Below are 16725 nucleotides of genomic sequence, written 5' to 3'. Positions count from 1 at the left end.
GAATGTGTGCGTGAGCAAGTGTGCAAAAGAGAACACACAACAGAATGTGTGCACAAGAGTGGATGAGTGTGCACTGAACATGTGTGCAAGGACAAGCAAGTGAATGTCGATGTGCACAGAAGTGTGCAAAAGAGAAATAGGGTGCGCATAAGAGCATGCACGAGTGAGCATGCAACAAGCGTGCAAGGCAGTGCACACAAGATAATGTGCATGCATAAGGGTGTGTTCGTGTGCAAAGAGTGTGCAAGAACCTGAGTGTGAAAAGAGCATGCACAAGACAACGCGTGCAAGGGCGTGCATAGGTGCATGCAGGAGGGGGTGCAAAATCACATGCCAAAGAGAGCACGTGAGTGTGCAAGAGGGGGCCTGGGCGCTCCCTCTGCAGCACCCGCATGCCTGCTCCTTTGCACGCCCGCCAGAGCGGCCAAGCAGGCAGGCCCTGGGCAGAGCTGGGGCTCGTACCTGACCAGAGGTGCAGGCCGTCGAAGCCAAAGGAGTACAGGTCGTCCCCCACGCCATTGCCGCCCCAGCCCTCCCCGCCCCCGGGGTAGGGGCTGTAGCCCTCGGTCATGGCCCAGCCCACGCGCAGGTGGGTGGCCTGCGCCGTGACGAAGGGCTCCACGTAATCCACAATCAGCTCGTAGTACCACTTCTTGTACTGCGTCGAGCCCTCGTGCGTGCCCAGGAAGATGTTGGGGCGCATGCTGCAGAGCAGAGAGAAGGGGGGGGGTCAGCACTGGGGAGGGAGGGGCTGGGGGGGCAGGAAGGAACCCCCCACTCCCCCAGCGCACGTTACGCACCTTGCAAACTACACGGTACTACCACCTCCGGGGTGGGGCGCTGGGGCTGTTTGTACAGGGACTCCTCGCTTGGCGCTGGGATGCGGCCACCTCCGGGGTGGGGCGTGGGGGCTGTTTGTACAGGGACCCCTCGCCCGGCGCTGGGATGCGGCCACCTCTGGGGTGGAGCACAGGGGCTGTTTGTACAGGGACCCCTCGCCCAGCGCTGGGATGCAGCCACCTCTGGGGTCGGGCGTGGGGGCTGTTTGTACAGGGACCCCTCGCCCGGCGCTGGGATGCAGCCACCTCTGGGGTCGGGCGCGGGGGCTGTTTGTACAGGGACCCCTTGCCCGGCGCTGGGATGCAGCCACCTCTGGGGTGGGGCGTGGGGGCTGTTTGTACAGGGACCCCTCGCCCGGCGCTGGGATGCAGCCACCTCTGGGGTCGGGCGCGGGGGCTGTTTGTACAGGGACCCCTTGCCCGGCGCTGGGATGCAGCCACCTCTGGGGTGGGGCGTGGGGGCTGTTTGTACAGGGACCCCTCGCCCGGCGCTGGGATGCAGCCACCTCTGGGGTGGGGCGTGGGGGCTGTTTGTACAGGGACCCCTTGCCCGGCGCTGGGATGCAGCCACCTCTGGGGTGGGGCGTGGGGGCTGTTTGTACAGGGACCCCTCGCCCGGCGCTGGGATGCAGCCACCTCTGGGGTGGGGCAGGAGGACGGTTTAACAGCTGTACAGGGCAGGGAGTGAGTGAGCCCCGCCCTCACCTGGTGACGTAGTTAATGAGGCTGGTCTGCAGGAGCAAGTCGCGGCGCGGGAGCAGATTCTCGGTGATGAGGTTCTGGTTGGAGCGCACGGCCACTCCGTTGCAGACGCACAGAGAGCAGAGCACGTCGAGGACCTACCGGGACGGGGAGAGGAGACAGCGCTGGGGTTTCCCCTGGGATACGGGACCCCAGCTGCTGGATGCCCCAGGGGAGGGATCGAGTGCCATGTCAGAACAGAGGGGGGCGGATCGGGGTGTGGCCAGAGCGCCCTGCGCTGTGGCTATTCCCTGCCCCCAGGGCCCACAGGGGGCGGATCGGGGTGTGGTCGGAGCGCCCTGCGCTGTGGCTAGTCCCTGCCCCCCAGGGCCCATAGGGGGGCAGCGTGAGTTACAGCAGCCCGGGGGTTGCTCTGACAGCAGGGAGCCACAATCGGGCCTTACCACCCGTCCCCAGCCTGTTCCTGCCCCCAAGGCAGGGCCGGGAGAGCCGAGGATTCGGCCCCGGGGCTGCGGGCGACTCCCTCACCTTGTGGTTGCGGCCGTGCTTGTCCAGCAGGGAGATGATGGATTTGATGTGGTTCTCCTCGATGATGTTCAGCACCTCGGGGCTCTCGATGAGGACGCAGTACAGCACCTCCAGGATCCCTGGCGGGGGGCACCGGGCCGTGAGTGAGTGTGCGCGTGACCGTGCAAGCGGGTGACGAAGTGGGGGAGTTTCTTGTTTTTCCCTTGTTTTCCAATGGGTTGCATGCAGAGGGGGTGGGACTCAGTGTCCCTGGGTGTTGCTGGTTTAACGAGGTGATGGGAGACGGAGTTCGTGGTTACAGAGGACCGGAGAGGGAACTTGGGACCCCAGCGATGGCCTGGAGGACGGATACCCCAGTGACCTGGGGACCCGCAGGCCCAACTCAGGAGTCGCAGCCGGTTCTGGCCAGTGGGGGGGACAATGGGCTGTGGCGAGGGGACCCCGGTGACCTGACCAGCCAGTTCCAGCCAGAGGGGCCAGGGGACAGAAGAGGGGAGAGGAGGCCCATGACCCTGTTTACCTGGATAGAGGACAATGGACAGAGGCGGGGCTTGGGGGAGGTGATCTCAGATGCCCAGCTGGGAAGTAGTGGGGCTGGGGCTGGAGAGGGGAAGCAGGCAGAGCCCCCCTGGATGCAGGGGAGACTGGGATGTGCTGTGCTGAGGGAGGCCAGGCCTGAGGCCCTGAGAGTTTCCTGTGCTGTGTTCAGTCGCTCAATAAACCCTCCTGTGTTATGCTGGCTGAGAGTCGCTCCGGGCTAGAGAACAGGGGTCATCGTCCCCTTCGGGGGGTGGAGGCCCCGGGGGTCCAGAGCAAGTGGACTCCCTGGGGGGCCCACGGCAGAGATAGACATGCTAAGGCTCCGAGAGGTGCGGCTCCAGGAGGTGGAGGGGCCCGACCCCGAGAGAGTGGACCCCCGAGAAGGGCTGTCTCACTGAAAGGGGTTCCCCCAGGGACCGCACGGGGCCAAGAGTGGGCACGACCCATGAGTCCGTGACAAGGTGTAACACACACACCTGGGGTGGGCCGTGTGCACCGCACGGGCGAACATGCCCCTGGATCTGCAGCTGCCATGAGCACACGTGTGGATTCATGTATCTGCTCATGTATGTACACGTACCGCTGGGCGTGTCCACATGCGCACAGCACGGATCTGCGGGGAGCACACGCGTGGGTCTGCGTGCCTCCGCCCACGCCTTGGCCAGGCTGTGGACATTCTCAAGGCCCTGGGGAGGTCCCAGCCGCTCGCCTCGCCACCCCTGGACACGGCCCATGAGACCCGTCACCCCACCCAGCACCCCTCACCCCGCCCAGCGCCCCTCACCCCTCCTGCCCAGTCTCACCGGAGGAGGCCTCCAGCCGGTCGAGCTTGCTGACCAGCCAGTCCAGGTTGTTGGAGAAGAGGGCACAGTTGGAGCGGTTGCCCCGGATCAGCGAGGCTGCGGGGCGAGAGACGGGCCGTCAGCCGGGGGGTGCCACCTCCCCCACCCCAGAGCAGGACCCTCCCTCCCACCCCTCTGTCCAGCGGGCGGGCCCATGGCTCAGCAGCTGGGGTTGATTTCTGCCCTGCCCGGCCTGGGCCAGCCGCTCTCTGCAGGACAAGCCCCATCGCAGCCCCCGGCCGCCCCCAGCTCCGCGGCCCCGGCCCCGAAACGGTGGGGAGGGGGCGAGAATCTGCCCGAGGCTCTGCTCCCGTCCTGGGGCCCCACGCACCCAGCAGCTCGTACAGCAGGTTAACGATCTCCTTCCAGGACTCGGCCGCCTCCTCGCCCGCGAACTCGGCGAAGTGAGCGGCCGTGCTGTACAGGTTGAGACGGTCGATGCAGTCCAGCACCAGCGTGATCATGCCCTGCGGGGAGCCGAGCGTAGCCGTCACACCCCAGGGCACCAGCCTGACCTCCCCCCACCAGCAGAAACCCCCCCTCCAGGCCCCTCACAGCCAGCAACTGTCCCTTCCTGCCCTTCCCAAAGCAGGGGATCACTTACCCTGCCACTGAGATGCAGCCACCTCTGGGGTGAGGCAGGGCAGCTGTTTATACAGGGATCCCTCGCCCATGGCGGAAGGTTGCTTCCTGCTGCACAGCGCCCCCTGGCACCGCCTTGGAGCTGGCACTGACTGCGAAGGGAGAGCACCCCCTCCTGAGCCCCACACCAGCTCCCCATAGCACAGCCCCGCACAGCCCTAGACTGCCAGGGGAGAGCGCCTGCAGTGACCCCACCCCCTCCCTCACCCTTTGCGCTGGCCCCGTGCCCCCCCCTTCCCACCGACCTCCTCCTGGAAGAGGTTCTGGCGGCTCTTGAGCGAGCGCAGCCGGCCCTGCTTCTCCTCGTGCCGCAGCTCCTCCTCCGGATGCTGGAAGTAGATGATCAGGTCCCGCAGGCTCAGAATCATCCCGTCGATGGGCAGCGCGGCCCCGGCGCCCGCCTTGCCCTTCCCGCTCAGGCTGTCCAGGCCCCTGCCAGCACCGCGGAGGGAGGGGGTCAGCCTAGCCCCGCTGCCCAACCCTGCTCAGGGCGGATCCCACCGCTGCCACCAGCAGGCAGAGGGCCAGAGCCCCCCCAGCAGGGCGGGGGACGGATCTGGGGGAGCTGAGGGAGGCAGGAGACCAATCGGGAGCGGGCCCAGCAGGGGAGGGCAGCAGAGCAGTGGGAGGGGGCCAGGACGGGAGGCAGGGAGAAGGGGAGCTGAGGGGGCCCGGGGGCTTTGCTGGGGAAGGAGAGGAGTCAACGAGGGGGGCAAGAGGGAGTTGTGGGAGCAGGGGGAGGGCGCTAGGGGCAGTGGCGAGAGGGTGCCTAGGAAGGGGGCCTGCTCAGGGGCAGGGGAGAGACCACGCCCACCCCCTCCCCAGCTCAGGGGTCCCCAGAGCCACGACCTGCTCCTGCACCTCCCTGCAGACACCCAGACCCGTCACCCACCCCCTGGGGACTGGGGGCACCAGCCAGCTGCTCAGCATGCTGGGGGGGCAAAGTGGGGGGGGGGGACCAGAGCATCCACCCAGCCAACTAGGGCGGGACATGGTCACTGGAGAGATCAGCCCCCTCCCAGCCAGGTCAAGCCCCCCATCTCCAACCTCTCCCTAGGTTCTGCACCCCCCAATCTCCAATGCCCCCCAGGGTTCATCCCCCCATTTCCCAGGCCCCCCATGGGACACAGCCTCCTCCCCATGACCTTCCCCCAGGGTCCGGTCCCCCAGTACCCCAGGGTTCAATCCCCGGGCCCCAGCCCCCCCTGGTGTCCCCAGATTCGGCCCCCTCCCCCGGTGCCCTAGGGTTCAACCCCCAGCTCCCCGAGTTCCCCTGAGTTCAACCCCTGGGCCCCCAGGTTCGGCCCCCTCCCCCCAGAGCCCTCAGGGTTCAACCCCTGGCCCCCCCGGTGCCCCCAGGTTCTGCCCCCTCCCCTCAGTGCCCCCAGGGTTCAACCCCCAGTGCCCCCAGGTTCAGCCCTCAGCCCCCCCAGTGCCCCTAGGTTCGGCCCCCTCCCCCCAGAGCCCCCAGGGTTCAACCCCCAGCCCCCCCAGTGCCCCCAGGTTCGGCCCCCTCCCCCCGGCCCACCGGACGAAGTGGCTGTAGAGGCCGCTGGTGCTGTAGATGATGCGGGCGGCCTGCGATTCCTCGTGCTGGCAGCGGGTCAGGGACAGGGCGTCGTCCATGTGCCCCTCCTGGTGCAGGATGGCCTGGGGGGTGGGCAGAGCCGTGGGGTGAGCGGGGAACAGGAACCCCCCCAACCCGGCCACCCCCCTTCCTCTGGGCAGCCCCAGGGACACCCCCCAACCCGGCCACCCCCTTCCTCTGGGCAGCCCCAGAGACACCCCCCAACCCGGCCACCCCCTCCCTCTGGGCAGCCCCAGGGACACCCCCCAACCCGGCCACCCCCCTTCCTCTGGGCAGCCCCAGGGACACCCCCCCCAACCTGGCCACCCCCTTCCTCTGGGCAGCCCCAGGGACACCCCCCAACCCGGCCACCCCCTCCCTCTGGGCAGCCCCAGGGACCCCGTCCCGGTGTGTCCCACCCCACACCCACCTTCCTCTTGAGCAGTCCCAGGCGCAGGGCCTTGGCGTCGGGCGCGGCGTACGTCAGCCACAGGCCACTGGCCGCGTGCTGCACGAAGCACATGGTCTCGCCGTACTTGATCTCTGCGGCCCCCATGCCCTCCACGTCCCGCTTGGGCGCCACGTCCAGCTTCTCCTGCGGGGGGGGGGGGGTCGAGAATGGGGAGGGGGGCGCCGTGAGGAGATGGAGGGCACGAGGAATGTGGGGGGGATGGGGATGCTGGGAATGTGGGGGGCCGTGAATGTGTGTGTGTGGGGGGGATAATGAAAACATGGGGGCTGGTGGGGGCAGGAGGGCTGGCACAAAGCAGGCTGTGAATATGGGGTGAACGGGGGGGAGGGGATGGGGCTGGGAACGCAGGGAATGGGGGGGATGCTGCCATTGGGGGAATGGGGTGGGAAGGAGGGAAGGGCCTCGGCTCAGGCCCAGTGCCCCCCCCCCCCCCCCCCCGGCCATAAAAGGACGAGCCGCAGCCCCCAACTCTCAGTTCAGCTGTCTCTGGGAGTCGCCCCACACACTGCCCCTGGGGAGTCAGCGCTGCTTGTCCTGGCACCTGGGGGCAGGCGAGGGGGCATCCAGCCGTCAGCCCCCCAGACAGACAGTCCACCCGGCGCTGAGATGCGGCTGCCTCTGGGGTGGGGCGTGGGGGTTGTTTGTACTCCCACACTCAACGCTACGGGAGGGGAAGTGAAGGAAAATCCCAACTTCAAGACAAATGTTAGGGTTTGACCCTGGCCGCGCCCCCCACGACCCTGCCCCGCCCCCCACAGCATGGCAACCCCCCAGCCCCGCTCTCACCTTGGAGGCGCGGAAGCAGAAGGCCGTGGCCTTGGTGTTGGCTTTCTCGGCGTCCATCACGACCAGCCCCTTCTCCTCGGTCAGGCCCAGGTAGCGCCCGGTGGTGACGTGCCGCACCCGGAACTGCTGCCCCCATCGCATGTAGCTCCCGCTCCAGCTGCCGGGGGGCAGAGAAACCCAGCGCTAGCGCCGCACATCGGCTCCGGGCCCCCAGCTCCACGGGACGCTGGGTCAGCCCAGACCCCCCCCTTCCCGCCCACTGGATGCAAGGATTGTGGCTGGATTCGAACCCGCCTCCCATCCCCATCCGTCCAGTCCCCAACCTCCCCCAGTCCATAATTCCTCCCTTGTCCATACAGTCCCCCACCCCCTGCTCCGTACAGTCCCCCAGGTCCATAGAGTCCCCGACCCTCTGGTCCGTACAGTCCCCCCAGTCCATACATTCCCCAACCCCCTGGTCAATACAATCCCCCCCCCCGGCCTATACAGTCACTCACTTCCCTGTCCGTACAGTCCCCTTGGTCCATACAGTCCCCAACCCCCTGCTCCGTACAGTCCCCCAGGTCCATAGAGTCCCTGACCCTCTGGTCCATACAGTCCCCCCAGTCCATACATTCCCCAACCCCCGGTCAATACAATCCCCCCCCCGGCCTATACAGTCACTCACTTCCCTGTCCATGCAGTCCCCTTGGTCCATACAGTCCCCAACTCCCTGCTCTGTACAGTCCCCCAGTCCATACAGTCCCTGACCCCCTGGTCAATACAGTCCCCCCGGTCCACACAGTCTCCCCCACCCCCCCGGTCTATACAGTCACTCACTTCCCTGCCACACTGTCCCCTTGGTCCATACAGTCCCCGATCCTACAGTCCATGCAGTCCCCCCCGCAGTCGCTGACTTCCCTGTCCATACAGTCCCTTCCCCCACCCCATATCATCCAGCATCATCATCTGAGCGTGACGCCATCGTCCCAGGCCGGCGCCCCCTTTCTCTGGGGGGGCAGGAAGGGGGAGCAGAACCTGTGATTCCCCTACCTGATGCGCAAGGGTTCCAGCCTCCAGAGGGAGCGGGCGTGGGTGCAAACGGCGCCACCCTCGTAGTTCACCACCCTGCCAACGAGAGAGGGGGAGCGTTAGGGGTGGGGGGGACCGAGCCAAGCCCCCCCACATCCGTGGGAGCGCAGGCCAGATCCGGCCACCCCGGCTCACCACGGAACAGGCCGATCTCCCTAGAGACCCAGTCAGGCCCCAGCGGAGACAGGCCCTAAAGGCGCCGACGGAAACTGGGGTTTCCCCCATTGGGCCAGGCGCTGCACAGACACATAATGAGAGACGGTCCCTGCCCCGAAAAGCTTGCGAAGGGTGGGAGGGGAAACTGAGGCACAGAGAGGGCTGTGACTCGCCTGAGGATGCCCAGCAGAGCCAGGAACAGAACCCAGGCCACCCCGGTCCAGTGCTGCCCCTCCCCTGGGTCATACGACCACGTCACTCTCCATCCCCCAGCCCAGGCAGGGACACCCAGGCCACACCCTTAGCTCGAGCTCCCAGCGCCCAAGGCCACGGGTTCGTGCCCCGCTGGGGTGGGTGTCGAATCGTTCTCCGGACTGTACCTGCGCTCCTCCTCGCCCTGCTCGCTGGAGGAGATGGTGAGGCATTCGTCCATGTGCCCGTGGAAGAGACGCATGACATGACCCCCCGTCACGTACCCTGGCAGGAGAGGAGAAACCAGCGAATGTCAGTGCAGGGACGGGGGAGGGCCAATGACGCAGGGAACCCAGGAGTCCTGGCTCCCACCCTCCCGCTGTAACCACCAGACCCACTTCCCTCCCAGAGCTGGGATAGAACCCAGGAGTCCTGGCCCCTCTCCCTTCTCTCTCCTATCAGAGGGGCAGGGAGTTGCCTCCACCCAGGGACCTGCAGCCCCACAGCTGCTAATGTCATGGCCGCGGGCTCAGGGGCTGCCCACAGGGCTGGCATGGGGCAGGGGATCCCGGGAGCAGGGCAGGGGGAAACTGACCTTCCTCGCAGCCCGAGCAGATGGGGTTCATGTTCCAGAGCGTCTGCATGAAGGAGGCGTCGGCCTGCAGGTCCCCGCTGGCCGTGGAGAGGTGCTGGGAGGGGGGAGAGAGACAGAAAGGCGGAGGGGGGGGGTCGGCGGAGGGCCAGGAGAGACAGCTGCCCGCACCAGCGCGAACCCAGGAGTCCGGGCCCAGAACCACCTGCCTCTCCCACATACCTGTAGCTGGGGTCTCCTCATTGGGTCAGCAGACACACGCACGGGGGGGCTTGCACAACCATGCGCACACACACGGATGTAGCCACACACATGCACAGACGGCTTGCACACCCACTCTGGTACACACACGCACGCTCCCTTGCACACATCCACACACACAACCCCTTGCACATGTGCAAATACATCCATGCCCCACATGTGTGCACACACACAACACGCATGTACACACACATATGCACACCCATGTGCACAGCCCTACTCACCAGGTAGCGCTCAGAGGAGACGCTGACCAAGATGAGGTCGTCCCCGACTCGAACCTTTTCGCCCTCCGACCGCTGCTTGGAGGCGGGGTGGATGATCCACCAGCAGGCTTCCCCTGGGGTCAGGGCACAGACAGAGCGTGGGTGCAACCGGCAGCCAGGGGGGCAGGGAGGGGATAGGCCCAGGGACAGCCCTGGCCCCCCTCCCGATTCGCAGTGTCCCCCCTCACTTGCTGCGCCCCCTTCGGCACCGCGAAGGCTGGAACATGGGGACCACCCTGCCCTGGACCCTCCCGCCAGCCCAGGGCACCAGGGCAGGAACCTGGCCCTACTGCGACAGGGCTGGAATTCACCCCATGGGGGCACAGCCCGGCAGCTGGGAACCCCCCACCCCGCTCCGGGAACTGGGGACGCGGTGCCCCACTCCTCCTCTCTTTAGTCTGATCACAGCCAGGCGCCGGCCAAGTCCCCTTGAGGGTTTGCCAGCTGACCATGGGGCTGTGCATCCGAACCTCTGGGGTCGGGAGTCAGGGCTTAAGGGGCATCCGAGCAGGAGCAGGGAGGCGTTGCCAACCCAGCAGGAAGGTGGCAGGCGTCTGCAGCTGGCACAGGCCCCTCAGCCGGGCAAACGCGGACAAACCATGACAGGATGAATGGAAACGCTTAGTGGCTACACAGCGCTGCATGCTGGGCAGGTGGGGAAACTGAGGCACAAAGCAGAGCAGGGACTTGCCCCAGGTCACATGGTGATCTGGGTCTGAGAAGGGGTGGGGCCTACTGCTGGAAGCCAGGACTCCTGAGTTCTACCCCCAGCTCTGGGCCAGGAGTGGGGTCTAGTGGTTAGAGTGGGGGGGCTGGGAGCCAGGACTCCTGGGTTCTCTCCCCAGCTCTGGGAGGGGAATGGGGTCTAGTGGTTAGAGCAGAGGGACTGGGAGCCAGGACTCCTGGGTTCTATCCCCTGCTGTGGGGGGTGGGGTCTAGGGATTACAGCAGCGGGACTGGGAGCCAGGACTCCAGGGTTCTATTCCCCCTGGCTTGCTGGGTGAGCTTGGACAAGTCACTGCCCCTGTATGTGCCTCAGTTTCCCCAACAGCAGTGTCTGTGCAGCACCATGCACAATCGAATCCCAGTCCATGGGCATGGCTTCCAGGTACTACCATAATACATTTAATTAAGAGCAATGAAAATGTCCAGCATTGCAATGGGTTCTGGTCCATGGCTGGGGCTCCCAGGTGCTACCGTAATACACCTAAACAACAACCTCTGCATTGTCGGCCGTGCTTCCCCTACCTGAGGCGTCCTCCTGCAGCCCCACATCGAAGGCCAGTTTGTCCGTCAGGGAGCGGGACGTGGTCAGGCAGCTCAGATACTGTCAGGGCAGGAGGCAGTAGGGTTAGTAGGGAGTGGAGCTGGCACCGCCGGGCGGTGAGGACGTTGGAGTGGGCGCCAGGACTCCTGGGTTCCATCCCCGTCTTTCGGGGGATTTTCGTACAGGCTTGCACGAACACTGTGCGTGCCTCAGTTTCCCTGTGTGCTGCGCGTGTAACGAGGAGGTTTGTTGTTGCGCTGGACCAGGTGTGACCTCACCTGGCAGCAGGACCCTGACAACAGCCTGGAAATTGGGTACCCAGCAACTAGTGCCCGGGAGCCCCCGCCCCCTCCCCCCAGATTGGGAGCCAGCCGGGTCTGGCCAGTGGGCTGAAAACAGGCTGAGGGGAGAGGACCCCGTGACCTGCCCAGCGCAGCCGGGTCTAGCCAGCAGGGGAACAAAGGCCCCGTGGCCTGTTTACCTGGGACCTAAGACAAAGGACGGAGGAGGAGCTGTTGGGGGAGGGGACATAGGGGGGAGAAGGAGCAGCCGGAGCCCACCTGAGCTGGGCCAGACCCAGCTGGTCGGGGCTGAGACTGGCCAGGCCCGAGGGCCCTGAGAACTGCCCGGGCTGTGTCCAGATGTTCAATAAACCTGGCGGAGAGTCAGTGCAGTCTGGAGATTGGGGGGGGGGGGGTGTTGCTCCCTCTGGGGGTGGGGATCCAGGGGCCCAGAGCGAGGGGACTCCCTGAGGGGGCCCACGGGAAAGAGAGGCCAGCTGGAGACTCAGAGGTGCGGTCCCAGACAGAGTGAACCCCCGAGAAGGGCGTCACTAAGGGGGCTCCTCCCAGGGGCCGTACGGAGCCGAGAGCGCCCAGGGCTCGGGAGTCCGTGCGCGGAAGGGGCTCTCGACAGGCCTCCAGGCTCAGCGGGGCTGCGGAACGGGGCCGGAGAGCTGCCCCGGGACGGCTCACATCTGGCATTTGCTCCTGGCAGATCCGTGCTGCGCCCCGTCGCCCCTTGGCATTCCCCGGTCATGGAGCGCATGACGCGGGTGTTTAAAATAGAGCCGCCCGGCCTGGAAGCCTGTGAAGCAAAACAGCCCCAGCTGTCGGCAGGATCCTGGAGGGCGAAAGGGCAGAAGGGCATTTGGGGCGGTGCCAACAGAGCCTTTGGGCACAGAAAGAAGCCAGTGGAGGAAAATGAGGCGGCGAAAGGCCGGAGCCGCTGGAGGAGCAGCACCGGAAAATGGCACAATGGCACCACCCCCTGTGCCGGGCGAGTGCCCAGTGCCTTGGGCGCCCGGGGGAGCTGCAGAAAGGAGCGGGGTCTGCCGTGCTGGCCCGGGGAAAGGAGTGACCCCAGCCGCTGTGCCCATCACCTCGGCGTCCCGCCCAGCACGGCTCTCCAGCCGCTGTGTCCATCACCTCGGTGTCCCGCCCAGCACGGCACCCCAGCCGCTGGGCCCATCACCCCGGTGTCCCGCCCAGCACGGCACCCCAGCCGCTGTGCCCATCACCCCGGCGTCCCACCCAGCACGCGTACCCACCCTGCACTGCACCCCAGCCACTGGGCCCATCACCCCGGCGTCCCGCCCTGCTTTGCACTGCTCCCGCTCTGCCCCCACCCCCCCTCACTCACCATGGCGCTGTGAGAATGGCGGAGCAGGATGGCGTGGCCGTAGAGCAGGGTCCTGTGCCCACCGCCCTGTGAAGACTGGGGGGAAGCAGACAAAAGGTGGTGGCCGTCAGCGAGGGAACTCGGCGCCCGCCAAAGGACGGGTGAGACCAACGACCCGGGGAGCTGCCGGAGGGGCTAATTCCAGCATTGAGACCTGCTCAACTCATCTCACTGGGGACCAACTTACCGCTGACCTGAGCTGGATTCAGACCAGCGACTCGGGGCTCCCGGGTGCCACAGCCCATGAGCGCCGCCGCCCCCCTGCCCATAGCACCCACCCACCCTCGAACCCCGAGAATCCAGCCCCGGTTTAACAGGCCAGGACAGTGCGCGACCCGGCTGACCTGACGTGGCATCGAGCACTTGTCTCTCTCCCCAGGCACTGAGGAGTGCAGCCGGCAGCCCTGGCCTCCTCCCGATTCACAGTCCCCCCTCACCTGCTGCACCCCTTGGGCACTGCGAAGGCTGGAACGTGGGGACCACCCTGCCCTGGACCCTCCCGCCAGCCCAGGGCACCAGGGCAGGAACCTGGCCCTACTGCGGCAAAGGTCCCATGGCTGGGACTCACCCCATGGCGGCACAGCCCAGCAACTGGGAACCCCCCACCCTGCTCCGGGAACGGGGGGGCATCCCTCCCCCCGCCCCCCCATGAGAGCCAGTGCCGCCCCTTCCCCCACACTGCCACACCCTGCAGGCTGGAGTCCAGGTACGGATCTAGTCTGGCATGGGAAATGCTGGATACCAGGTGACACCCCCCTACGCCCACGGGCCCACCTGGGCCGCATGCGATTACTGTTATTACATGGCACCTGCCAACCCAACAGTATCTATCAGCACCATGAATAATAACGGCTCCGGTTCTACAGTCCAAAGGCCAGATTACTAGAGTATATACAGGCATTATTTTACGGCTCATATTACTAGAATATATAAGGTCACTACTGGGCAGGCCATATTGTTAGCGCATATGTGGTCCCTATTGCATGGGCCATATTACTCGACTGTACATGGTCATTATTGTACAGGCCTTATTACTAGTGTATATATGGTGATTATTGCAAGCGCCAGTTATAGGGCCATCCCACTATGTATGATCATGATAACATGGGCCATGTCACATGGTCACTACATGGGCCCTATTACCATGTATAATCATATAACATGACCTATTATATGATTATTAAACAGGAATATTACCATATACGAGGACTGTGTTATGCCCACGTTATTGCCCGGGCCGTATTGCTGTATATGGTCAGTGTTACACAGGCCATCTCATATAGTCAATATTGCCCGGGCCGTATTGCTGTATATGGTCAGTGTTACACAGGCCATCTCATATAGTCAATATTGCCCGGGCCGTATTGCTGTATATGGTCAGTGTTACACAGGCCATCTCATATAGTCAATATTGCCCGGGCCGTATTGCTGTATATGGTCAGTGTTACACAGGCCATCTCATATAATCAATATTGCCCAGGCCGTATTGCTGTATATGGTCAGTGTTACACAGGCCATCTCATATAGTCAATATTGCCCGGGCCGTATTGCTGTATATGGTCAGTGTTACGCGAGCCATCTCATACAGTCAATATTGCCCGGGCCGTATTGAAGTAATATGATCAGTATTACGTGGGCCTGGCACGCTCCTTATTTCACAGGCACTATAATAAGTTGCTGGTCGCAAGGGCCATATTGTTGTATATGGGCATGGTACCGCTCTGTTCTATGAGCGCTCCTGCCCCCTCGGCCGTGCCCCGTCTCCACCCACGGCTAGTGGGGTAAAGAGGCTCAGAGAGACCCTGCGTCAGAAACCTCCACTCCCAGCATGCCGAGCGAGGCCATGGGGCAGACAAGATGTGCTGCCTCAGCCCACCCCCCAGCGCTGCACAGTGCCCCACGCCGGGAGGCTCGGCCTGTTGGCATTTAGGGACCATGCGGTGAAGGGAGGGATGGTGGAGGATGGGATCAAAACAGCACCGCAACTGGGAATGGGAGGGGCTAGTGAGGGAGGCGACGGAGCGAAGGATGGAAGGGGTGTTGGGGGGCTGCCAGGAAGGAAAGGGTTACTCAGGGGAGGTGCTGGGGTTTCCACCTTGTCTGAATCGGGGTCAAAGGGGAATCATGGAGGCTCCTTTGTTCCCACCACCTAACTCCACCCAGGAATCCCGAAGCCTGGCCCAAACCCGTCCACTGCGCTGCATGGTATGTGAGGGACCCCTCGCCTGGCGCTGGGATGCAGCTGCCTCTGTGGTGGGGCAGAGGGGTTGGTTATACAGGGACCCCTCGCCCACTGCTGAGATGCACCCAGCTCTGGGGTGGGGCAAAAGAGTTGGTTATAAAGTAACCCCTCGCCCACTGCTGAAATGCACCCCAGCTCTGGGGTGGGGCGCAGGGGCTAGTTATACAGGGACCCCTCGCCCACTGCTGAGATGCACCCAGCTCTGGGGTGGGGCACAAGGGTTGGTTATAAAGTAACCCCTCGCCCACTGCTGAGATGCACCCCAGCTCTGGGGTGGGGCGCAGGGGCTAGTTATACAGGGACCCCTCACCCACTGCTGAGATGCACCCAGCTCTGGGGTGGGGCACAGGGACTAGTTATACAGGGACTGGGAGTTAGTGCTTAGAGCAGGAGGACTGAGAGTCAGGACTCCTGGGTCCCCTTTCTAGCTTTGCCACGTACGCAGTGTGCGGACTCACAGAGGCCGTGGGGCAGCATCCGATTGGCAAAGCACTCGGGCACCCTCCGGCGGCTGGGCAAAGGGGCATGATCAGCATCGTCCTCCGGGATGCAAATCAAGGGGGCTTGTGGGAGCTTCAGGAGACAGTGTCTGCCCTGCCCCCATAGGAACGGCCCTTGGGGGGCTCTAGCCGAGACAGCGGGGGTCCCGTTTGGCCACCCTAGCTCCCAAGGGGGCACTCTGTTCTCCGGGGGGAGCAGGTGGGAACCCCAGCAGATGCACGTGGGAGACGGGTGGGGGGGTGTTTAGGAAGGGGGTGGGGGGTCACTGCAGTGAAATCGGCACATACCCACTTGTCCAAGTCGACACCCTAGAGCGTCGGCAGAGAAGCAAAGGAGAGAGAAAGGGAGAAGAGAAGAGATGAACCGACCGCCTGCCTGGGGGGGGGGCTGGCTGGGACCCCCATCCAGGGCACTGCAGACCCCCCTCCCAGCTCCGCCTCTGCATGAGCAAAGGGCACAGGATAACCCACGGGCCGAGGGTGAGGGGACAAGGGAGGACAGTCAAAAGAGCTGCTTGGGCCAGGCCTTTTCCTCCCAACTCGCCGGCGGCCTGGGGAACTCCCCACCACTAGACATTCCCGTGCTCGGCAGGGTTACCGAAAAGGCGGGGCCCAGCCAGACAGAGAGAATGGAGAGGGGGCCCAGAGGAGCCAGGGGGCCTCGGAGGGCTGCTCGTCATGGGGGTCAGGAGGGAACGTCCCACAGGGCAGGGGTTCTGGGCCATTCCTCAGAAGCAGCCGATGACGGGGCCCTGGGCTGGATGGGCCCCTGGTTCTGCTCCAGCTCGTTCTACCCAGCCCCGAGCCTTGCCCTGCATTTCCCTTCCCTGATCGCTTTGTTCCCCTTCCCCAGCCCCCCACTACCCCCCATCTCCCCCACTGCCCTCCAGCATCCGCCGTACACCCCAGGGAGACCCAGACACCTGCGGGGCCGACGGGCACAGCCATGGGATGGGGCGAGGGCCTCCCCTTTCACCCCCGGCAATGCCCCCCCCACGTCTCCCCGTGCTCACCTCGCTGCCCACCTCCATGGTGTTTGCCAGCATCTCCTGTAGGGCGCGGACGGAGAGCGACTGCTCCAGGATGAAGCAGCAGATAGCCAGGTCCGGGGGGACATTCTGCGGGGAGAGGGGAACAGGGTCAGAGAGGGTTCTGCCATCCCCCAGGGGGGACCAGACACGCGGCCCTGGAGCCACGGCCCCAAGGGGAGTTGTGGGGGAAGCCAGAGAGGACTGGAGGTGATGTGTGTGTCATAGCCCCCGCACTGCAACAGCCCAGGGGGATTCTACCCACAGGGGCTGACGCTTGGGGCAGAGGAAGGGGCTGAGGGAGCTGGGATTCTGGCTGCAAAGGGGGGTGGGAGATGGGGAGGGGTTCGGGCTGCAGGTTCGCTCTCCCCCCCCCCGGCCTGGGGCCCAATGAGGACGGGGGGGACGAGGCACCAGGGGCTCACCTGGGCGTTGGAGGTCGACTCCAGGAAGCAGAGGCGGTTGCCGAAGCCCTCGGCCGCCAGGCACAGCTTGAGTTGCTCCTTGAGGATGGTGGCGGAGCACTGCAGGACGACTTCGTCCTCCTGGGGCAGG

General features: G+C 64.9%; 1 protein-coding gene across 1 annotated transcript in view; it reads right to left on the bottom strand.

Annotated features, from left to right (window-relative positions):
* Nucleotides 1-16725, bottom strand: part of RYR1 (ryanodine receptor 1) — a 97073-nt gene that overhangs the window by 72097 nt on the left and 8251 nt on the right. The window contains 18 exon segments of the mRNA XM_065571867.1: nt 463-704; nt 1545-1678; nt 2070-2188; nt 3413-3508; nt 3783-3918; nt 4339-4525; nt 5622-5743; nt 6091-6255; nt 6919-7075; nt 7951-8025; nt 8526-8622; nt 8933-9026; nt 9415-9527; nt 10702-10780; nt 12362-12436; nt 15431-15451; nt 16156-16260; nt 16596-16715. Of these exon segments, the coding sequence (XP_065427939.1) occupies nt 463-704; nt 1545-1678; nt 2070-2188; nt 3413-3508; nt 3783-3918; nt 4339-4525; nt 5622-5743; nt 6091-6255; nt 6919-7075; nt 7951-8025; nt 8526-8622; nt 8933-9026; nt 9415-9527; nt 10702-10780; nt 12362-12436; nt 15431-15451; nt 16156-16260; nt 16596-16715 (2137 nt within the window).

This window comes from Chrysemys picta, chromosome 17 (genome assembly GCF_011386835.1).
Source record: "Chrysemys picta bellii isolate R12L10 chromosome 17, ASM1138683v2, whole genome shotgun sequence".
Classification (NCBI taxonomy): domain Eukaryota; kingdom Metazoa; phylum Chordata; order Testudines; family Emydidae; genus Chrysemys; species Chrysemys picta.
This window is presented reverse-complemented; position numbering and strand designations above follow the sequence as displayed.